Genomic DNA, 24,770 nt, shown 5'->3' with positions numbered 1-24,770 from the left:
TACTGGCCACTAGGCTGGAGCTGACTTAAAATGAAGTGAAATTATTCAATATTTGTTCTCATGATATATATCTTGTATAGAGATGAAATCACAAGTCATGTGTCTTGGAGTCAAATCTATTATTAATGAATGATTAGTGTAAAAGACTTAATCACCTCTTACTAGATCTCTATTTATTATTGTTTTTTTGGTATGAAAAAAGATCAAATTTTGCAAAGTCAACTATTAATAAAAGCAATTGTTGATTAAATACTGACATGAAGAATGGATCCCAATGACAGATCTTGTAAGAGAAAATTAAACACACAGCATGTGCTTTGCCCCATGAGCGATCCCACTACATTCTTTTTGGTATTCTGTAAAGCACACCGTTGATATTTATATTTTGTGAATCTCAATTTTTTTTTTTTAGTTTGGATATATATATATATATATATTAATAATTAAAATTTTCCATATGAAATAAGTATAAATAAAATTTTGTAATTGATATCATTAGTAAATTAGACAACTATCATCAATAAATTTAGATTCGCTTTAATTAAGGCATAATACTAAAAATAGCCCTCAACATTTACCAAAATTGTCATTTTACCCTTTATTCTTTTTATTTTTTAGAAGTATTTTGACCCACAACATTTCACTTTGGGGCTCCTCTATAAATGAAAATCATTAGTTAACACACGATTAACGCTCTAAAATAGGAGCCTTATTTAACCTAAAATGCAACGTTGAGGGCTAAAATGCCAAAAAAAATAGAATATGGGACAAAATGACCATTTTGGTAGACGTTGGAGGCTAATTTTGGCATTATGTCAATTAATTGGTTTAATTAATTTATTTTATTTGAATATCCAAAATTAATAACTAATGGAATAAGTCATTTAAACTAAATAAATTAATTGAATTATGTATGTTTAATCAATTTGGATTTATTCAATTCAACTGAATTGTTGCTCACTATGCTGAAGGAGAAGACTGAGCAAGAGGAAAGAAAGTGAAAGGAGAAGTAAAAAAAATTTTATAATTTTTTTATTGATTTGATTAGGCAAGACTCAAGAGGAAGCAACATTAATAAATTATATATGATTTGATTAGAAAAGAAAAGAGGACGTATTATTACCTCTGGGTAACAGTTCAAAGTTCCAAGAAAAGATGAAAAGAAAACATTTGATTGAGTTTCATGAGTCAAATATGAGCATTATCGAATCAGCACAGGATTTATTGATAGACGGTGTATCCACTTAAAACAAGGTAAACAATCATACACTGTATTTATGAAGCTGGAATACTTTACCAGCCACCACCCAATATCTTCTATTCTAGTGTACAGATGATGGACTTTCCACAGCCAATAATCACATTGAAGTCGAGCAGCATTGCTAAAAATGCCTGATGAAGTTTTGTCAAAATCACCAATAATCTCCACAAGAACAGTTCCCACCTTCAAAGCAATGGAACCGATTAGAATCTCTTACAATTATTTTCCTGTTAACAATCTTCGAGATATATCTAATGGCATTATGACAATCTACACATGTTCTCAAATTCTTGAAAACTTTGATTGGTGTTCCTGGAGAAGTAGAAATAATTCCAAACGCAACGGCTAACTTCTCACTGTGGTATGAGAGGTTTTGCTCCTTCTGCTCCTCCTCCACATCATGCAGCACAAAGTTGGTGTCCGGAACATACCCTTCTTCCCTCATTCTCTTCGAAAGCTTACCTAAGAACTCGTGTATTTCCTTGGATTTTGGGTGAGAAGTATCTCCCACTATGAAAACATGTCTCTCTCTCTTGACCTCAATCCAGCTCAAACCTGGCTTCTTTACCACTCCCTTGTCATCCATTAACTTCCTAATGTTTGAAACTTCCTCCCACCTACCAGCTGTGGCATATATGTTGGCCATAGTAACATAGGTTGCCGGATTTTCAGGCTCTATCTCGAACAATGCTTTAGCAGATTTTTCAGCCAATTCAAGGTTACCATGAATTCTACAACCGCCAAGTAAGGAAGCCCACAAAAACTTATCTGGTTTCATGGGCATCTTATTAATGATATTCTCTGCTTCCCAAAATCGGCCAGATCGGGCTAATAAGTCAATTATACAGGCATAATGATCAGCAGTATGGGTTAATCCATGTATGTCCTTTATTGAGTGGAAATATTCTAGCCCTTTATCAACCAATCCAGCATGTGTGCAAGCAGAAAGAACCCCAACAAAAGTAATGTGATCCAGTTTCGTATTTGATTTGAGCAACAAGTCAAAGTACTCCAAAGCTTCATCAGGCTGGCCATTCTGAGCATAACCATTGATCAAAGAAGTCCACGAAACTAAATCAGGTTGAGGCATCCCATTAAACACCCTTTTTGCATTCTCAACATTCCCACACTTGGAGTACATATGAACAAGAGCACTAGCAGCAAAAGACAAAGGATTAAAATAAATCCTTGTCATGTATCCATGAACCTGCTTGCCTATTTCCCCGGCAGCATCATCAGCACATGCATTCAAAACCCCAGCAAACGTAAACTCATTAGGTCTTATACCTGATTCCATCAACCGCCGAAACAATTCAAACCCTTCTGCTCGCCTCCCATCCATGAAATACCTATCAATCATTGCAGTCCAAGCAACAATATCTCTATCCACCAATTTATCGAAAACCGTCCTTGCTTCTGCTATGCTCCCACATTTCCCATACATATCCATTAAAGCACTCCAAACAACGTCATCCATATCCAACCCAGCTCGAGTTATTCGACCATGAATCTCTTTCCCTATAAGTAAGCACCCCATAGCAGCAGAAGCAGCTAACACACTTGACACGGTAAACTTATTCAACTTCGAAAGCAAGCTCATTTCCTTCATCCTGTAGAGCTCTAAAGCTTCTTTAGGCTTATCAAAACGAACGTAACCAGAAATCATCGCTGTCCATGAGAAATTATCTCTTTCGGGCGTTTCATCAAACAATTTCTTTGCTTCTTTAAGCATTCCCATTCTGACATATCCATATATCAAAGTATTCCAAGAACACAAATCCCTTTCACCCATTTCATCAAAAAGATTCTGGGCATCAGACAAACTTCCGCATTTTGCATACATATCCAGAAGACGGTTACAAATAACAACTCCAGGTAAAAACCCAGAAATTTTCATATGTTTGTGGACAGTTTTACCATCGTTAAGAGATCGGTTCTGGCAGCAAAGCTGAATGAGAGTTGAGTAAAGAGAAGCTGGAGATTTTTCAACTTGATCGAGGACTTGAATGGCTTCTTTTAAGCGTTTTTGGTTGCATAAATTGTGTAATTGGGTTATGAGATTGTCAGTGGTGTTTGGTTTGATGTACGTTTTTCGAGGGAAATGTATCTGAGCCTGTGCTTGAGAAGAAAATGAAGAAGAAACCATTGCTATGTTCTGGTGAAATAAAGATAAAAAATGGGAAATTCGGGAATTTATTGCTTTCATAGTTGCAGAAAATTTGGCTGTAGAATGCGGTTTAGTGTTTGGTGGTATACTGTGACGTGAAATTTAAACGTCAAGATTTCTTATAGAAAGATGGATGCTGCCGATTTAAGTTGAATTTGGGCCGAAGCAGATTCAACAAGCCTTATCAGAGAAAACAGTCCAAAATATTGTTTATTTTTAATTTTCAAAAAATATATATATTAGGTAAATTAAATAAATTATTTTTCGATTATAAGATGTTGCTTTGTTCTAACTATTAAAAATTATAAAATGATATATCGATTATAAGGAATTACTTTGTTAGTCCCTCGATTATTTATTTTCTTTTGTTGCTCTCTCAATTCCTCAATATTTTCTCATGACTAATCCGGATCAACCCATGTTGCACACTTGACTTTATTGAGTGAGTATCACCACGAGGATTTTCTACAAACACAAGATCTCGAACTAGAAACATGCTTAAATGATATCAAGCTGCTTACCACTTAAATTAACTTCGTTGGTGAAAAAATATTTAATTTAACTAAAAAACGTTTAACTTGTTTAAAAAATTATTTTTTAAAATTATACTCATGATCACATAATTATGAGGAGATTTTAATATAATCATCAATCTTTAAATTTTATCAATCAAACTATTTAATTATTTAAATTATACTAATCAAATTTCCTACCATTAACATTTGACGGTAAAATTGACGTAACAATTAATAAAAATTAATATATTTACATACTTAATTTTCATTACTTACACAATTTTACTACATGTAAATTTGGTGAATTCTTTTCTTTATTTATTCTATTTATTTAATACTAAATTTGTTATTATATCTCGATATTTAATAATTTGACAAATTTATTTATTATCTACCTTAATAATTTTAATATTGATATTTCAATTTAATTTTAAAACTATATTAGTGTGTAATTAGGGTTTTCAACTTTATTTTTTCTGTTTCTTTTTGTGTTGTCGTTAGTCTTTTTTTCTTTTTGTAATCGACGATGACGTCTCGTTGTTTTTTTTCTTTATTTTATTATATCGTATCTTATTTTTTTCAGAGTTGAGTTTGACATCTCCACGACTAAACAATATGACACTCATTTGTTATCATATTGATATTCCATAGTTTGGACTCTCAAATTAGATTTGAATATGCGATTTGTGTTCGTGAATAGTATTCCTTGATTCTAATTTGCGATGTCGGTGGTCGTTCAATAATTTGATCCCCTTTTATAGTTCGTTTACCGATGAATTCAGATTTGTTTATATTTACCTTTTATTGATTATTTTTTTAAGAATTTTCCTTATATGGTTCTTGTGTGATCTTAAGTGGCTAGTTTTTGTATTAATAATTATAGAAATATATTCTTATTTTATATTTTAATTTATGATTATGATTGTAAACTTCATTATAATTTAAATATATTTTATTTTTAATAAAATTAACTGTATTTATTAAACAAAACTATATTCGTGTGAAAAATTACCTGAATTCCCCCGGCAGAGTCCATTTTTGCGTTGCAAACCTATAGAGAAACGAGGGCTGTCTTTTATTTTATTCTTTATTTGGTAGTATTTCATATATATAGTTGAAGAGAAGAGGAGAAGATCAGCCACACAAAATACAAAATTCTCCCAAGATTTTGATATTGTGAGAATAAAGACAAAAGAAAGAAATCATATTCCACGTCCCAACATCCCACCGCCGATTAATCAATGAATCCTTATCTATATCGCCTTCTTTTAGGTTTTACAACCAAATCAAATTACTATCGTTTGATTTGATTCATGATTCCTAAAATATGTTTTCATTTTTTTCGCTGTAAAATTGAAAATTTTACTTGGACCGTTTGTTGACACGTTAATATTTTTATTTAAAAAATACGATATTTCCCGACAAGAAGCTGTTACGTATAACAAAAATTAAAAAAAATATTAAACAGAAAAAATGAAAAGAAAATTGAAAATTATGTTAAGATTTTTTTAGCATTTTGATATTTTTTTTTGTATTTTTATGGATTTATAAATTTTCTATTTGATTAAGAAATTAATTTTAACTATAATTTTCAAAATCTATTTTAAAAAATCTATTTTGAATTTTGTTTTGAAATTTATTAAAATGATGACATAATAAAAAAGAGAGGACAAACTAATAAAAATAATAGATAAATTAACGTATAAAATAAGTATTAAACCTTTCTAAAATTAAGAGTTTATACGTTTTGTTAAGAGATTATGTGACTACTAATAGATAGATAGATAAATAGATAGATAAAAAGAATATTTTACGTGGTATATATATATAATATATTAATAAAAAATATATATATATATATGAATGCATGAGTTATGAGTTTAATTTTTAAAAGATAATTTTAAATTATTTCATTTAAAGATTTTTCAAAATATGAAAAATAAAATATTTTATATTAATATTAATTATTTTAAAACAACAAATATTTTATTAATTTGTAATATTAAATCAATGAAAATTTTGAATACAACATATGTAGATAAATAAATATGGATGGTACTATCGATACAAAAAGTGGCATGGGTTCCATCGGTGGCGCTGTTCGTGTAAACGACGGATCATGGATCATGAGTTTAACAAATGCATTGTCGTGTCTAATATTTTCCTAATTGAATTATGGGGCATTTTTCATGGTTTGAATGTTGCATGGTCTATTGGTATTGAACTTCTCTAGCTACAATCGGACAACTCTGAAACTGTGCGACTAGTACAAGATCCACGGGCAGAAAAAAGTGGGTACTCCGAAGTTATTTGGATTTCACGAGAAGGAAATATGGTGACCGACGGGATGGCCAAATCGACTACTCCAAGACTCGTCTCGTTGGTTCTTTGTGATTGTGCTCCTCATGTTTAGCAGCTGATCGACCGTGACGTTAAGGGGCCTCATTTTGAGAATATCAAGTTGTGGATGTAAATGTTATTTTGGTGGACATATGTTCATATTAAAATTTGAATTTTTATATATTTATTATCCATTTTTGTAACACCTCCAACTCGTATCTGACTCGAATACGAGTTTGAGGTGTCACATTGACTTTTCAAACTTTGAGTCTTGACAAAATTCAAGGAAAATTTAAAACTTTCATTAAAATAAAGGTAATTTATTTACATAAATTGACCAAAATAACCAAAATCGATCAGAGCATTCAAAACTGACACTTTTCTTACATGCCAACACACTATAAACAACAAAATACATACTTTATCAGTTACTTCTGATCTGGTCTTCTAGTAATGATGTTGTTCTTACCACCCCTATTTCTGCTCTTCTGGATTCTTGGTACCTACGTGTAAATCACTTACACGCTAAGTCACAGATTTAGTGAGGCATAAATAAACATATAACAATAATATCACGAACATACATTACCATCAATCCAATAGGACATTGTGATGCACATGTAAATACCACACAATGACATATGAGTAGGCTATGCATGAATAAACAATTATGTTTTATAAGAATTTCCTTTAGTTTATCTTTGGATGCCCATGTACATTATTGAGAACAGAAGGTACGTGAGTACACTGAGGTTATGCACAATGTTGTCACCACAGCTCGAATAAAATCCCACTAGGGGCACTGAATATTTGTCCCGAAGGACCACTGATAATCCCTCGACTCTTGGCATGCCAATTATACCTACAGCTCTCATATTAAATAACATGGGATTAAATATGAATACATTTCTCATTTCCATATCTCTTTTATCACTTTCCATATAAACACATAAGTCTCTTCATATGATCATTTCCATTATTCCACATACCTGGAAGGATTCTCTGATAATGACATTCATTCATATAATATCAGGTTAAATCATGAATGAATTATACATGGAATCACTATAACATTAACACATATATATGTATGCATGTGCATAAATATGGAATCATAAATTCATATGATAAGAGATAGACTTATCGCAAGTCTTATCTCAATACAATTCTATCTAGGATGTGCACTCACCTTAGCCTTGCTTGATTTAACTCAATCCTAATCCTTCGATTGTTCCGGAACAAGATTACGTTCTATATCTACATAGTAATACATTGATACATATCAGTATACTAATTGATATAATCCAACTATCACTTCTTACACTAAAAGAAAGGCTAATTTCATTTCTTAAAGAAGGTATGTATCGACGCACTCTATAGTGTATCGATGCATCCCTTAATATGTGCATCGATGCACTATCTATGCATCGGTACACAAATCACATTCGATGTTTTCATTTTAAGGGGGTGCATCGATGTACTCCTTATGCATCGATGTACTAATTGCATTCGATGTTTATTTATTTGAGAGTGCATCGATACATATTGAAGATGCATCGATGCACACAACCCAGAAATTCCATTTTAAGCACGAAATTCACTCTCTTTTTATTTCAACTCTTCATCTTTCACTTCCTTTAATATCCCTAACTTACACACACCTACTTAAACAAATTTATACCCATTTAATATCTCTTAAACTTCAAAATTCAATCCTCCACATAAAATTCAAGAATCTCACTCAATTTTCAACATGTTCTAAATCTAATTCTAACACTTCATATTCCTTAATCAATTGGTGACAAGTCAAATTCAACTTCCAATTCTCATTATGAACTTTATTTCAAAATTTCATTCAAGAACTCATAACCTTTAATTCTTCCTACACACTTCATCTTGTTGTTTTAAGATAAATTAAGCTTTCCCTAAGCTTAATTAGTATCTAATGATCAAAACCAAACTTAAATCTCAACTAATAATCAACTAATAAAAATTCTTACCTTTACCTTGGCTCATACGCACAAAGAAGAAAGGAGGAGAAGAGTTGTCTGGAAGCTTGATATTTGTTTCCTCTCATACACGTGGCCTCCATATATATCTAATCAAATTTAATTATTTTTCTTGTAAATGACCATTTTATCCTTCTATTCCTTATTCTTTTCAATTTGATCCTACACAATATTTTTCATATAAGTCTTTAAACTAATCAACTATTCTACTTAAATCACCAACTTCTGTAATTTTACAATTTAGTCACTAACCCGATATTGAGGATGTTACAAATCTCCCCCCTTAAAAAATTCATCCTCGAATTTTCATTACGCAAAGAGATGGGGGTATTGAATCCTCATGTCTTCTTCACGCTCCCATGTTGCTTCTTCTACCTTATGATTCCTCCACAAGACTTTAACCAATGGAATAATCTTATTCCTTAATTTTTATTTCATGAGCTAATATTTGAACCGGTTCTTTGTAACCCCCACAGACCGATAAGGGTAACCAGATCCGATCCGGGGTGTCACATTTGGGCCACTGGAGCGACCCACTGTAAAAATAGCGGAAAATTTAAAACTTTTTATCAGAACATGTAAACTAATAAAAATCATTTGTTACTATTTAAAAATAAAACAGATTTTCAGACTCGTATATAAAACAAAATACAATTATATGCCCCCTAATCACATGTACCATACTCTGCAACAATGCCGAAAGAACTCCTTTACTGAAGTCGATAGATATACTGGTACGATTCTTTTAACCTGCAAAGATGAGTAACTGAGTGAGCTTTGGAAAGCTCAGTAATACTGAACTACCAAATGATGCTGAAGAACGTGCAGATACATATAAACATATTTTTCCTTATTGGTTCAGATATTTACAGATTTCTTTGGCTGAGCTGAGGTCCATTGATATCGCAGGTAGTAACAGATAATATTCATTTCAGATAGAAATATTTCGGATGTCTAGGTTCAGGAGATCAGAATAGGTTTTCTAGTGTGTTCTCGTAAAACCAGTGAAAAGATACATATCTTTTAAAACAGTAGCACTTTAAAACATATTTACCCTGTGCACAAAGAAGATGAGCATGCAAAAACGATAAGGTTTTATACTTGCATATAGCAAAAGAGCATGGGGAAACTGTAAGGCTTACCCTTGCACACAGCAAAGGAACCTGGGAAACTGTAAGGCTTACCCTTGCACACAACAAAAGAAATTGGGAGAACTGTAAGGCTTATCCTTGCACATAGCAAATGGACCTGGGGAAACTGTAAGGCTTACCCTTGCACACAGCAAAGGGACTTGGGGGAAATTGTAACGGTAATTAATCCATATTTAGAAATCATGTACAAAATAACTAGAAACCATATCAAAACATACTGTATTTAGAACATCGGGTATTGTCTCATAAAAATATTCAGTATGTGATTTATCAAGATCATATTTTTCAATGAAAATAGGAAACCCGATAACATATTTCAAGTAAACATAGTTCATAAAACCAGTAGATTACATGATGTCATAAATCAGAAATAATTCATATTTTTTGGTAAAACCCGTAATCAGAAAACATATAACATGTTGTCATGGTTCATAAACTAGTAAATCAATAGTTTCGGTGAAACTCATTTAAAAACATATAAAATCGTCATGTGGTACATGTGGAACACATTGGGATATCCAAGTATTTCTCAGAGACACTTTGTAGTTATCATAATGAATAACATGAAACTAATGTAATTTGATCAGATTCTAAAAATGAGGTCCTATTGAAGGGAATTGATTGCTAACTAATCTAATCCGACATTTAAGGCTGATACATTAGAATTCCGATATGATTCATGTGCATCAGGAAAGTGTTCAGAAATCTTTATACAAAATATGTCGTTTGATCTGATTATCGAACAACTCTTAGATGAATAGTTCCTAGAACTAATGCTTATCGATTGGTCAATTCATTGTTCTTCCAGGATATTTACTCTTTAATACCATAATTTCTAGTCCATATATCATCTTCGGAATCATCGCTAAATAAATCTTTCAATGTCTTTATTTCATGTTCACGCTTTCACTATATCATGAAATGCTGCCATGCTTGATTTGTAGTTCATGATCCATAAGAACATTACATCATGTATATTCATTAATGTTTCCAGACTCATCCAAATCACTCACTTAATCCTTAGTCCTTGAGGTTACTTGATTCATTTAGCAGTCTAGTCTATTCTAGTTATTTCAGGGTTTTCCAGGGTAATCCAGATGTTTATGAATTTTAGATACATACTATACTTATGTTCAATTCAATTTGGTCTTCGTGGTTGATTTGTCTAACAAATATCAAATTCTTACTACTGAATACGAGCTAGAGTTGAGCTGAGCTCAATACTTCCAAAATTATCATTGAGCTAAACTTGAGTAGACGAACACACATTCAAGTAATATCTATGCCGTTCAGGTATTGACATATCATTAAGGTTGATCGGTTCACTTAAGTTGTGTTCCATAATTTTTAAAGGTAGTCCAATACCTATGCTTATTTGGATTCCTTAATTAATCCAAGATATTTACTTAGTATAGGTTATAAGGGTATTTTGGTAATTTTAGTGTTCAATTTTATTCCATTCATTTTAGAGCTCGAGGATATCCAATCTTTCTTGAGCTTGGTGATATTCTTGGGTCATTTCCATTACAGGGGTATTTTGGTTATTTTACAAATTCAGTGTATTTTAATCCTTTTCTTTCATCTGATCTTTCTGTTAAATTCAATCTTATCATTTATTTCAGTCCTTTCGAACAATTCTGACAACAGAACATCCCCGACAAATTGTTCTTCAGGTATTTACTCATAACTCGAATATTTTCGGGTCAAGTGCCTTCTCAGATTTTACAAACAGAATACCATGAATTTTCCTGCACTAAGTCAGGATCTTAACAATCAAATATGTACTTAATCGAGTTAAGTATGAATCCTCTAAGTATTTTCTCATTCAGGGTTAATTCAGACTATTCTACTTCTTAAGGGCATTTCCGTAATTTCTTAACCAGAAAATTTCGATATTAACTCTTAACGAAAATAATATAATTTAGAGATCCTATGATTAATTTCTTTCTTGAACACTCTCTGATCTTGAAATAATTCCCTTAACAGACTTCTAGTATCTTGCATAAACCCTCTTGGGGTTAAAAACCAGTTATCCAAAATTTCCAAGTAAAACTAACATTTCTTATGCACATCAATATATTTATCAGATCAATATGTCTTTTCAGATTTATTAATCCACTTCCAGGGACAATTTTTATCATTTTCCAATATAAGTGTAATTTCATAATTTTACCCTACCGAAGTATTCTCATAATTTCCCATCTAAGTACCTTTAACATTTAACCTTTGATGATATAAAATATAATTTACAAATCCATGTCTGATTTCTTTATCACTACTCACAAACTTGTAATTTAATTCTAACAATCTTTCAATCTCTTATATTAGTCATTCGATCCATATTCAGTTATTAAATTTCTACCACATTCATATCGAGTGTATAAATTTATCAACTCCACAAAAGTGACCAACATTATATTAGTCATGCATTTACCAATATTAACATGTTCCATAAAGCATAAAGAGGTAGTAAAGTATTACCAATATCAACTTCCAATAATTCCTCAGATACATATCAACATAAATTATATCAAAAACGGAACTTAATTCTGAAAAACAGATCGAACCAGGTGATAAATCAGATAAAAACAGCTTACCGGGTTCGAATTTGACAAAACGGACTTCGGATTCGGATTCAGGACGTCGAAAGCATAAAATATGTCTTTTCAAAAATTTGGAATTTTCTGTCAAAATCAAATTCAACGGGTTTGACTGCCAATTTCGAGGCCTTTGGGTCTGAATTTAGAGAAACAGACTTCGGAATCGGATTTGGAACGTCGAAAAATGTCATGATAGGTATACTCGGTCAAAGTCAAAGGTCGTTTAATGCCCGGTCAAAGCCGATCAAAGTTTTGGTCAACAGTGGTCAACGGTCAACAGGTAAACGGGTCGGGTCGGGTTATAACCGGTCAAAACATGAGCAAAATCAGTCAAACCGGTCATTTTTTTCTTCCTCACGCGCAGTGGCGGCACGTGGGGGTGCGTGAATAGTACCCTGATGACGGTAAATTCCTGGAAAAATCCCAAAAATTATTTTAAGCGACTTCGAGATACTTACAAAGCTCGGTTCAAATTTTTGAACGGCAGAGAGCTCGATTTCAACGAATCGAAAACTTTGACCGCTTCACCTCCTCACGCGCCGCTGTCGACGGAGACCAAGGATGACACCGGCGGACTTGAAACGATGCAAGGAACACGATGGTGCGGGAGGTGTCGTAAACGGATCATCGGATCATCGTGAATCGACGAAAAACCATTTGAAATTGAGTTATTACGATGATACTTCCGACTGAAATTAACGACGAACGACGATGATTCACGACGAAGGTTTGAGGGGTTTTGTTCTTTGCTCGACAACGAATACGAGGGTGGTTTCGGCTCGTCGATCGGAGGTCGGACAGCGAGTAGATCGGAGTTGAAAGAGGGGTTGACGGGAGAGGGAAAACTGGAAAAATTTTCCAGAAACATACGAGAATGGGGGGTTTATATCATCTCATAAATAAAAGTGGTTAAACCAAGAGTTTAGCCACTAAACTTCCTGCATTTCTTAAAACGGTCTGTAAACTTTAAAATCTTACAATTTAATCCTCAATTTCTTTTAAAATACCAATTAAATTCAATACTTTATAATTTCTTAAATTTAGCCCCTAAATTAGAGTGTTACATTCTTCCTCATATGTTAAATTCGATTGAACCTCGATTTCTTCTGGAGTCACAATATGGGAACGATCAGATCTATACTTCCGAAGCATTGAAACGTGAAAGACATCATGAATTTTCTCTATTTCATGTGGCAATGCCAATTAATATGCCACTAGTCCAACTCTCTTTACGATCTCATAAGGTCCAATGAACCGAGGACTTAACTTTCCTCTTCGACCAAACCTCAAAACCTTCTTCCATGGAGACACTTTTAAAAACACTTTATCTCTAACTTGAAATTCAACTCATTTTATTTTTAGGTCTACATACGATTTCTGTCTATCAGTTGCTACTTTGAGATTACTTTGAATTATTTGGACATTTTCTTCAACTTCCTGGATCAACTCAGGACTAAGAATTTCTTTATCTTTAAGCTCGAACCAATTTAGGGGCGTACGGCATCTTCTTCCATAAAGAGCTTTATAGGGTGCCATTTTGATGCTTGATTGATAACTATTGTTGTACGCGAATTCAGCAAGTGGCAAGTATTTCTCCCACGATCCTTTGAATTCTATAACACATACTCTCAGCATATCCTCCAAAATCTGGATAGTTCGCTCAGATTGTCCATCTGTCTGAGGATGGAATGTTGTATAAAATTCAGTCGAGTGCCTAATGCTCCATGCAAGGTCTTCCAGAATCTCGAAGTAAATCGAGGGTCCTGATCAGAAACTATGGAAACAGGCACTCCATGCAATCTAATGATCTCCCTTATATATAACTCAGCGTATTTATCCATGGAGAAATCAGTTCACACTGGAAAAATGAGTTGACTTAGTCAATCTATCTACGATCACCCAGATTGAATCTCTTTTGTTCGGAGTTAAAGGTAACCTCGTTACAAAATCCATTATTATATTCTCCTATTTCCACTGAGGAATAGACATGGGTTGCAACAGTCCTGACGAAAACTGATGCTCAGCTTTGATTTGTTGACAAGTCAAACACTTAGATACGAATTCCATAATATTCCTCTTCATTCCAGACCAATATCGACTCTTGAGATCCATATACATTTTGTTTCCTCCAGGATGCATGGTCAATGGGCTACAATGAGCTTCCGTTAACAAGTTTTCTTCAATACATCGTTATCAGGAATCACTAGCCTCCCTTGATAATATAGGTTCCCATTAGTCTTCAATTCATAATCCGTAACCTCTCCATTTCTTATTGTTGTAGCTTCTTTGAACACTTTTCATCTTATCTTGCAATTCTTTAATTCGATCTAGCTATGATGGCTTGAGAGTCAATTCCGCACATATAGCACCGTCTCCTCTTAACGATAGTCTGCATCCATAGCTCGTAAGGCTGCAAACGTCTTTTGACTTAAGACATCTGCTACTACATTTGCTTTCCCCGGATGGAAATCGATCACTACATCGTAATCTTTTAGGAATTCCACCCATCTCATCTGTCTTAAATTTAACTCCTTCTGAGTCATCAAATATTTCAAACTCTTATGGTTTGTATACAAGTAGCATTGTTCACCATACAAGTAGTAATGCCAGATCTTAAGAGCGAACACTACTGCAGTCATCTCCAGATCATGCATTGGATAGTTCTTTTCGTGCAGTTTTAATTATCTCGATGCATAAGCCATTATTTTACCTTCTTGCATTAACACGCATCCCAAGCCATTATGAGACGCATCACTATATACTACAAAGTTCTTGCCAGACTCCGGTTGAACCAGTACTGGGGCTTCTGTCAAAATCTTCTTTAACTTTTTAAAACTCTTTGGCACTCCGGAGTCCACACAAATTTTATCTCATTCCTCAATAATTTAGTTAGGGGTAATGTTATTATCGAAAAGTTTTTAACGAACCTTCAGTAATATCCAGCTAACCCTAAAAAACTCCAAACTTCTGACACATTCTTTGGAACTTCCACTCTAAAATAGCTTTAATCTTTTGGGGATCCACTCGAATTCCTTCTGCAGAAATTACATGTCCAAGGAATGTCACTTCCTTCAACCAGAATTCACATTTAGAAAGTTTAGCATAAAGCTTTTTTTTCTCTTAAAATCTGTAGAATCATCTTCAAATGTGAAATATGTTATTCTTCTTACTTTGAATATACTAATATATCATCGATGAACACCACTATGAATTGATCCAAATAGGGTTGAAATATTCGGTTCATGAGATCCTTGAAAACAGCAGGTGCATTGGTTACCCCAAATGGAATTACTATAAACTCATAATGACCATATCTTGTTTGAAAAGCTGTATTCGGAATATCTTTATCTCGAATCTTCAATTGATGGTAACCAGAATGTAAATCAATCTTCGAAAACACTGAAGCTCCCTTTAACTGATCAAATAAATCGTCAATTCTGGGGAGGGGATACTTGTTCTCGATGGTCACTTTATTGAGTTGTCTATAATCAATGCAAAGACGCATGGATCCATCATTCTTTTTGACGACAAAACTGGAGCTCCCCATGGTGAGACACTCAGTCTGATAAACCCTTTCTCCAGTAATTCTTGTAATTGGATCTTTAACTCTTGTAACTCTTTTTGGGCCATTTGTATGGTGCCATGGCGATAGGTGCAGTTCCTGGCATTACCTCAATCTGAAATTCTACCTCTTTGTCTGGAGGCAAACCCGGTAATTCTGCAGGAAAAACGTCAGGAAATTCTCTGACTATAGGAATTTCTTCAATCTCCTTCTCTTTAGCTCTAGCATCCAATACACTAGCAATAAACCCTTGACATCCCTGTAACAATAACTTCTTTGTCGACATTACTGATATTACATTAGCCAATGGGTTCCATCATTCACTAAATACAATGACTTCTATACCTTCTGGACTTCTCAATGTTACTCTTTTCAGTCTACAATCAACATTAGCGTAGTAACAATATAACCAGTCCATTCCTAGTATCACCTCAAATTTGTCAAAAGGTGATTCCATCAGATTAGCAGGGAATTCAATTCCCTGAATCCGTATGAGACACCCTCGACAACATATTGACCCAAGCACTGTGCCATAACGATTAGTCACTATCACCTTACTGCTAGTAGCTTCTAACAGAATATTCAATTCTTTTATTAACGTACTGCAAATGTAAGAATAAGTAGACCCCGAATCGATCAGTATAAACACATTCTTATCATACAACTGAAAAATACATGTGATTATCTCTGGGTCATCTCGATCCTCGCTAGTCTTGAGATTATACACACGAGTTGTAGAACATATCTCTTGTGGAGTCGAGGACTCTGGCTGACTTCTTCGTCTGCCTCTACCTCTACCTCTTCCCCTCTGGGTAGCCGAGGCAGACCTTCCTGGCTGAGCAGATTCACCAGCTAACATGGGATAATCTCGAACAAAATGTTCGGTGTCCCCACACTTAAAGTAGGCTCCAGAAACCATCTTATATATCACCAAATGATTCTTTCCGCAATGTGGACATTGTCTGACTTGACTTGGGTTAGATCTCTCAGCTCTATCCCACCGAATGTGTCTGTCGACCCCTCATCTGATTTGATCCCCTCGTAGAAGATGCAACTGACATTGATCTCGCTTGGGGCCGAGAACTCACATCTCTGCCCCTTTTTGATGGTTCAACACTTGATGATGCACCCAATATTTTTGATGTCTAAGCTCAGGAATCTCCAAACCTCTCATTCTGAGTTCTTTCCAGAGCTTTAGCACGATTCACCACTTTTGAAATGAAGATAAATTTAACACAATTAGTATTTCCTTTAGTCGAGGATGCAATCCCTCTACAAAGCACTCGCAAGCATCATTCTATGTAGGAATTAATTCAGCAGCGAAGCGGCTTAACTTGTTGAATTCACATTCGTACCATACATGTACGGTTCTATTGCTTCAAGATCATGAACTCTTTCTTCATCTATTAGATAAATTGATCTCCGATGTATTTATGCTTGAACTCTTTAAAAACAAGGACCAAATTACCTGATCACCATATTCTCAATGTAACATTGGTCCACCAAATCCTGGCTTGCCCTCGGAGAAAGAGACTACTCCATCCAGCTTGTCAGCATCAGAACAATGAAGTCCTCAAACATAATTTTCACGTCATTCAGCCAAAGATCTGCAGCAACAGGACCTTCTTCGGCTTCACCTCTAAACTCTAGTGCTCATAAACCCTTCAACTCCTTTGCAATATTCCTTTTCGGAGTTAAAGTAGCAGGAGGTTGGAAACGCGCCAAGACAACATCCAATGTTCTGAAGAACACGTCTTGATCACTCACAGGCAATCCAGAGGGTGCCTGATCTTCACTATGCCTGGCCAGGGTAGGTGAATTACTGCTTTCAGCGGGCCTATCATCTCCCGCTTCACTTTAGAACTATCATGTCCCGACATCTATATAAAAAATTAACCATATTGTTCTATTAGCAAAACAACATTCTTACTATTATATCATATCATAAGTTTTCACTATTTTGTTGGCATGTATACTTTATAGGACACTCTAGACTCTGATTTATGTCGAGAATCAAATAAACCATGGCTCTGATACCATTAAAAACACCCCAACCCGTACCCGACCCCAATACAAGTCTGAGGTGTCACGTTGACTTTTCAAACTTTGAGTCTTGAAAAAATCAAGGAAAATTTAAAACTTTCATTAAAATAAATGTAATTTATTTACATAAATTGACCAAAATAACCAAAATCGATCAGAGCATTCATAACTGACATTTTTCTTACATGCCAACACACTATACACAACAAAATACATATTTTATTAGTTACTTCTGATCTGGTCTTCTAGTAATGATGTTGTTCTTACCACCCCTATTTTTGCTCTTCTGATTCTTGGTACCTACGTGTAAATCACTTACACGCTAAGTCACAGACTTAGTGAGGCATAAATAAACATATAACAATAATATCACGAACATACATTACCATCAATCTACTAGGACATTGCGATGCACATGTAAATACCACACAATGACATATGAATATGATATACATGAATAAACAATTATGTTTTATAAGAATTTCCTTTAGTTTATCTTTGGATGCCCATGTACATTATTAAGAACATAAGATACGTGAGTACACTGAGGTTGTGCACAATGTTGTCACCACAGCTCGAATAAAATCCCACTAGGGGCACTGAATATTTGTCTCGAAGGACCACTATGTCCGAAAGACCACAAATAATCCCTCGACTCTTGGCATGCCAATTATACCTATAGGTCTCATATTAAATAGCATGGGCTTAAATATGAATACATTTCTCATTTTCATATCTCTTTTATCACTTTCCATATAAACACATAAGTCTTATATGATCATTTTCATTATTTCACATACCTGGAAGGATTCTCTGACAATGACATTCATTCATATAATATCAGATTAAATCATGAATGAATTATGCATTAAATCACTATAACATTAACACATATATATGTAAGCATGCGCATGAATATGGAATCATAAATTTATATGATAAAAGATAGACTTATCGCAAGTCTTATCCCAATACAATTCTATATAGGATGTGTACTCACCTTAGCCTTGCTTGATTTAACTCAATCCTAATCCTTCGATTGTTCCGGAACAAGATTACGTTCTATATCTACATAGTAATACATTGATACATATCAGTATACTAATTGATATATTCCAACTATCACTTCTTACGCTAAAAGAAAGGCTAATTTCATTTCTTAATGAAGGTATGTATCGATGCACTCTATAGTGTATCGATGCATCCCTTAATATGTACATCAATGCACTATCTATGCATCGATACACAAATCACATTCGATGTTTTCATTTTAAGGGGGTACATCGATGCACTCCTTATGCATCGATGCACTAATTGGATTCGATGTTTATTTATTTAAGAGTGCATCGATGCACACAATCCATAAATTCCATTTTAAGCACAAAATTTGCTCTCTTTTCATTTCAACTCTTCATATTTCACTTCCTTTAATATCCCTAACTTGCACACACCTACTTAAACTAATTTATACCCATTCAATATCTCTTAAACTTCAAAATTCAACCCTCCACATAAAATTCAAGAATCTCACTCAATTTCCAACATGTTCTAAATCTAATTCTAACACTTCATATTCCTTAATCAAGTTGGTGACAAGTCAAATTAAACTTCCAATTCTCATTATGAACTTTATTTCAAAATTTAATTCAAGAACTCATAACCTTTAATTCTTCTTACACTCTTCATCTTGTTGTTTTAAGATAAATTAAGCTTTCCCTAAGCTTAATTAGTATCTAATGATCAAAACCAAACTTAAATCTCAACTAATAATCAACTAATAAGAATTCTTACCTTTACTTTAGCTCATACGCAAAAGAAGAAAAGAGGAGAAGAGTTGTCTGGAAGCTTGGATATTTACTTCATCTCATACACGTGGCCTCCATATATATATAACCAAATTTAATTATTTTCCTTGCAAATGACCATTTTGTCATTCTATTCCTCATTCTTTTCAATTTGATACTACACAATTTTTCTTATAAGTCTTTAAACTAATCAACTATATACTTAAATCACCAACTTCTGTAATTTTACAATTTAGTCACTAACCCAGTATTGAGGATGTTGCAATTTTGTTAATGTGTCCTTCCTAATTTTTTATTTATGCTCAAATCATTAAAAAATTTGTAATATTAATATATATTTATTAACATTTAATAAAATTTTCTAGATCTACCATGGACAATAACTACATGTTTCTTTCATTTATATATAAAGACTTTAAGTCATCAAGTGATCTCTGTAGTTAAAGGCAGTATTGTGCTCCCTAAATATCTTGGGTTCAAGATATACATTTGCAAGGTGTATATGCATTGTCAATGATTAAAAATGATTCTATTTTATAGATAAAATAATGCCAACGAATGTTGATACAAGTGGTTGGGATTCAGAAATTTGAGATTGTAAGGCGAAGTTCGAATCCTGCCACTGTCACTCTTGGTGGGCAATATGTAAATTCCTATGTAAATCTCAATTGAGCCTTAGGTATGCCCTGACCCTGGACTGAGGGAGTCATCTATGACCTAAACTTTTTGTAACAAAAAAAATCACAAATAGTCTCTTGATTATCGGATACTATTTTGTATAATACCCAACTATTAAAAGATATAAAATGATCTCCTAACTATAAATGTAACCCCTAGACCCGGCCTGGACGTTATGACTAAATATAGGTAGTTAAATATCGTATTCAGAAGTTTTTTCATATTTAAAATAACGTTGAAATATATATATCACTACAATATGAAACTACCATCAGTGAGATTCATACGATAATCATATATATACATATATCGGATAAACTATACAAAACGTATACAGAGTAAAATATCGGTAATACATATATATCAAAACAGTAGCAAAAACACGCGTCACCAAATTATAACAAAAAGGGCATATAGGATATATAATAGTATAAAAATGAGGAGTAGTCGGTCCTCCTGATGCCAAGTTTGCTACTATCTGAAAAGGTTAAAATTTACATAATGAGCTAAAAAGCCCAGTGTGCTCCTTGCGGTGTATAAAAACATACAGATAAAATGCTTCTGTAAAAATCAATTTATCAAACATGTTTTTAATATATATATATATATATACACGAACCCTACCCCATCCGATCACCAGAATGTGTAGGTTCCCTAGAACCATGCACTCACCTATACACTCGGTAAGGACCTTATACATATAACATAAGGACTTACAGTAAGGACTACCATGTGCACAAAGTAGAGGAGCATGTGGTAAGGTTGTGCAAGTCATAGACTAGGCTTGAGATACGTCATCGATAATACCCCTAATTATAGTAATTGTAACACCCCTAACTTATATTCGACCCGAATACAAGTCCGAGATGTCACATTGACTTTTCAAACTTTGATTCTTAAAGAAAAATCCAGGGAATTTAAAAATTTCATTAAAACAAAATACTTTAATGTACATAAAAGAAACCACTTAATACAAAATTGATCAGAGCACTCGTAATTAACCACTTATTACATACCAACACTTATTACACAATAAAATACATACTTTATCAATTACTTCTGATATGATTTCTTAGTAATGTTGTTGTCCGTGCCACTGCTATTCTGAATCTTCTTATTTCTTGGTACCTACGTGTAAATCACTTACACGCTAAGTCATAGACTTATTGAGGTAATAAATGAATATGCAACAATATCTTCATGAATATGCATTCTTACCATTTCCTTCATGACATTTCAATATGCATGTATCTATTATACAATAACATATATAATCATATCATGCATGTACAAGACTTACCTTCTTGTACCACTTTCACTTTACTTTGTATTTCAATTGCCCATGTATATTATTGAGAATAGAGGTATGTGAGTACATAGAGGTTGTGCACTAATGCTGTCACCACAGCTCGTATCAATTCCCTAATGGGGCACCGAACCTTAGTTCAGTATTCGTCCCGAATGACTGTCATATATCCCGTAGGACCACTACATCCCGAAGGACTACGTACCGAAGGACTATTATACCCTCGACTCTTGGCATGCCAACTACACCTATAGCTCTCATATCGTATACTATGGGCATTATTCTTATATTTCATATGTTCATGTACTCATGTCATTTATCTTGTGATCATGTAGTTCATGTCATTTCCCTTGTGATCGTGTTGCTCATGTTATTTCTCTTGTGATCATGTATCTCATGTCATGTTCTCATATCACATATCATATCACATGTGTATTTGAATCTATTCATATATATACATCATTTATCCAATCACATGAACATATATATGCCTTATGCATGTATTACAATAATTATCATCTATGCATGTTCACAACTATTGTACTATGAAAATCAATATAGGAATTAGACTTATCACAAGTCTTATTCCATTATACTATACATATAGTATGCACTCACCTTAGCTTTGCTTTGATTCGATTCTAATCCTTTGATCGTTCCTGAATAAGCTTACTTTTAGTATCTACATAATCACACATGGATCTATATCAGTATTATAGCTAATATACTCTAATGGTTCACTCTTTAGATTAAGATAAATGCCAATTTCCTCTTTTAATGAAGGTATGCATCGATGCACTACTTGTGCATTGGTGCATAAAATGCATTCGATGTTTTATTATTAATGGGATGCATCGATGCATGCCTTATGCATCGATGCACTAATTGCATTCGATCTTTTTATTTTAAAAGAGTGCATCGATGCACTACCAGTGCATCGATACACCTTCAAACACTTTCTGGGTTTTAACCTTGATGCATCGATGCACTATGAATATGCATCGATGCACTCTGCCCAGAATCCTCTTTTTGAACCCGAAAATTCATTCATTTTGGATTAAATCCTACATGTTTAATCCTCTTTTTCATTCTTAACTATAGTACACATCCTTAAACCAATTTATACTCATTTATTTCATCTTAAACCTCCAATTCTATCCTTCATATGAAATTCAAGAATTACATCAATAATTCAATATGTTTGAATTCCACTTTTAACACTTCGTATATCTTAACTAGATTGATGACAAGTCAAATTTAACTTTCAATTCTATTATGAACTCTATTCCAAGATTTCATTTAAGAACTTCAATCTTAAATCTCTCCTAACTCCATCATCCTTTGATGTTAAGATAACTTAAGCTTTCTTTAAGCTTAGTTATCATCTAATAATCAAAACCCAATATTAAATTTAACAAGAAACTCAATAATCAGAAATCTTACCTTTGCTTTGGTTCACACGCACAAGGAAGAAAGAAGAAGAAGAGAACTCTGAAAGTCTTGGGTGTTTTCTCCACTTCCACCCACATGCATCCTTATATACATACTTATCCCTTCTTTAATTATTTTTCCTTGCAATTACTCTATTGTCCTTCCATTCCTTCTTCCTTTCAATTCCATCCTACACAATAATTTACATATAAATCTTTATACTATTCATTCATTTTATTCTAACCACTAAATTCTGAGACTTTACAATTTAGTCACTAACCCAATATTGAGGATGTTATAACTCCCCCCTTAAGAAAATTCGTCCTCAAATTTTTATTATGCAAAGGGGTAGGGGTACTTAATCCTCATGTCCTATTCACGCTCCCATGTTGCTTCCTCTACTTTGTGATTCCTCCACAAGACTTTAACCAATGGAATAGTCTTGTTCTTTAGTTGCCTGACTTCGTGAGCTAATATTTGAACAGGTTCTTCATCATAAGTTAAATCTGATCGAACTACAATTTCTTCAGGAGTCACAATGTGGGATGGATCAGATCGATATTTCCTAAGCATTGAGACATAAAAGACATTGTGTATCTTTTCCATTTCAGGTGGTAAAATTAGCTGATATGCTACTGGTCCTACTCTCTTAGTAATCTCGTAAGGTCCAATGAATCGAGGACTCAACTTTCCTTTTCGTCCAAACCTCAACACTTTCTTCCACGGAGACACTTTCAAGAATACTTTATCTCCGACTTGAAATTCAATCTCTTTCCTTTTTAAATCAGCATACGATTTCTGTCTATCAGATGTAGCTTTCAGATTATTCTAAATTACTTGAACTTTTTCTTCCGTATTCTGAATCAACTCAGGACCAATAACTTCTCGATCCTTAAGTTTATACCAGTTCAAGGGCGTACGATATCTTCTTCCGTATAGAGCTTCATAGGGATCCATTTTGATGCTTAACTGATAACTATTGTTGTATGCAAATTCAGCAAGTGGTAAATACCTTTCCCATGATCCTTTGAATTCAATGACACAAGCTCTTAGCATATCCTCCATAATTTGAATAGTTCTCGGATTGACCATCAGTTTGAGGATGAAACGATGTACTGAAATTCAACCGAGTTCCCAGTGCTCCATGTAATGACTTTCAAAACTGTGATGTGAATCTAGGATCTCGATCAGAAACAATGGAAATAGGTACACCATGCAAACATATAATCTCTCTAATATACAGTTCCACATACTTATCCATGGAGAAATCAGTTCGTACCGAAATAAAATGGGTGACTTAGTCAATCTATCTACGATCACCCAGATTGAATCCTTTTTGTTCGGAGTTAAAGGCAACCCCGTGACAAAATCCATCGTTATGTTTTCCAATTTCCATCGAGGAATTAAAATTGGTTGTAACAATCCTGACGGAACCTGATGCTCAACTTTGACTTGTTAACAAGTCAAACACTTTGATACAAATTTCGTAATGTCTTTCTTTATTCCCGACCACCAATATCGACTCTTGAGATCCATATACATTTTTATTACCTCCCGGATGCATTGTCAATGGACTACAATGAGCTTTCGTTAACAAATCATTCTTTAATTCATCATCATCTGGAATTACCAATCTTTCTCGATAACACAAATTCTCATCAGACTTAATCTCATAATCCGTACCCTCTCCATTTCTTATCTGTTGGATCTTCTTTAAACACTTTTTATCTTTAGCTTGCAATTCTTTAATTCGATCTAGACATGCTAGCTTGACAGTCAATTCTGCACAAATTGCACCATCTTCTCTTAACGATAATCTAGCATCAAGAGTTCGCAATGCTGCAAACGTCTTTTTACTCAAGGCATCAGCTACCACATTTGCCTTTCCGGGATGGAAACCAA

At 33.8% G+C, this 24,770-nt stretch overlaps 1 protein-coding gene across 1 annotated transcript; it reads right to left on the bottom strand.

Annotated features, from left to right (window-relative positions):
* Positions 1 to 1,135: 1,135 nt before the first annotated feature.
* LOC120125721 (pentatricopeptide repeat-containing protein At4g37170-like) lies at positions 1,136 to 3,491 on the bottom strand. The gene has a single exon (XM_039144081.1). It carries the CDS (start codon positions 3,465 to 3,467, stop codon positions 1,413 to 1,415), a length of 2,055 nt encoding a protein of 684 aa, XP_039000012.1. The 5' UTR covers positions 3,468 to 3,491; the 3' UTR covers positions 1,136 to 1,412.
* Positions 3,492 to 24,770: the final 21,279 nt, after the last annotated feature.

The sequence above is a fragment of the Hibiscus syriacus genome, unplaced genomic scaffold, assembly GCF_006381635.1.
Source record: "Hibiscus syriacus cultivar Baekdansim isolate YM2019G1 unplaced genomic scaffold, ASM638163v2 tig00110437_pilon, whole genome shotgun sequence".
Taxonomy (NCBI): domain Eukaryota; kingdom Viridiplantae; phylum Streptophyta; class Magnoliopsida; order Malvales; family Malvaceae; genus Hibiscus; species Hibiscus syriacus.
Note: the sequence above shows the minus strand (reverse complement) of the source record. Positions and strands in the feature narration are given on the sequence as shown.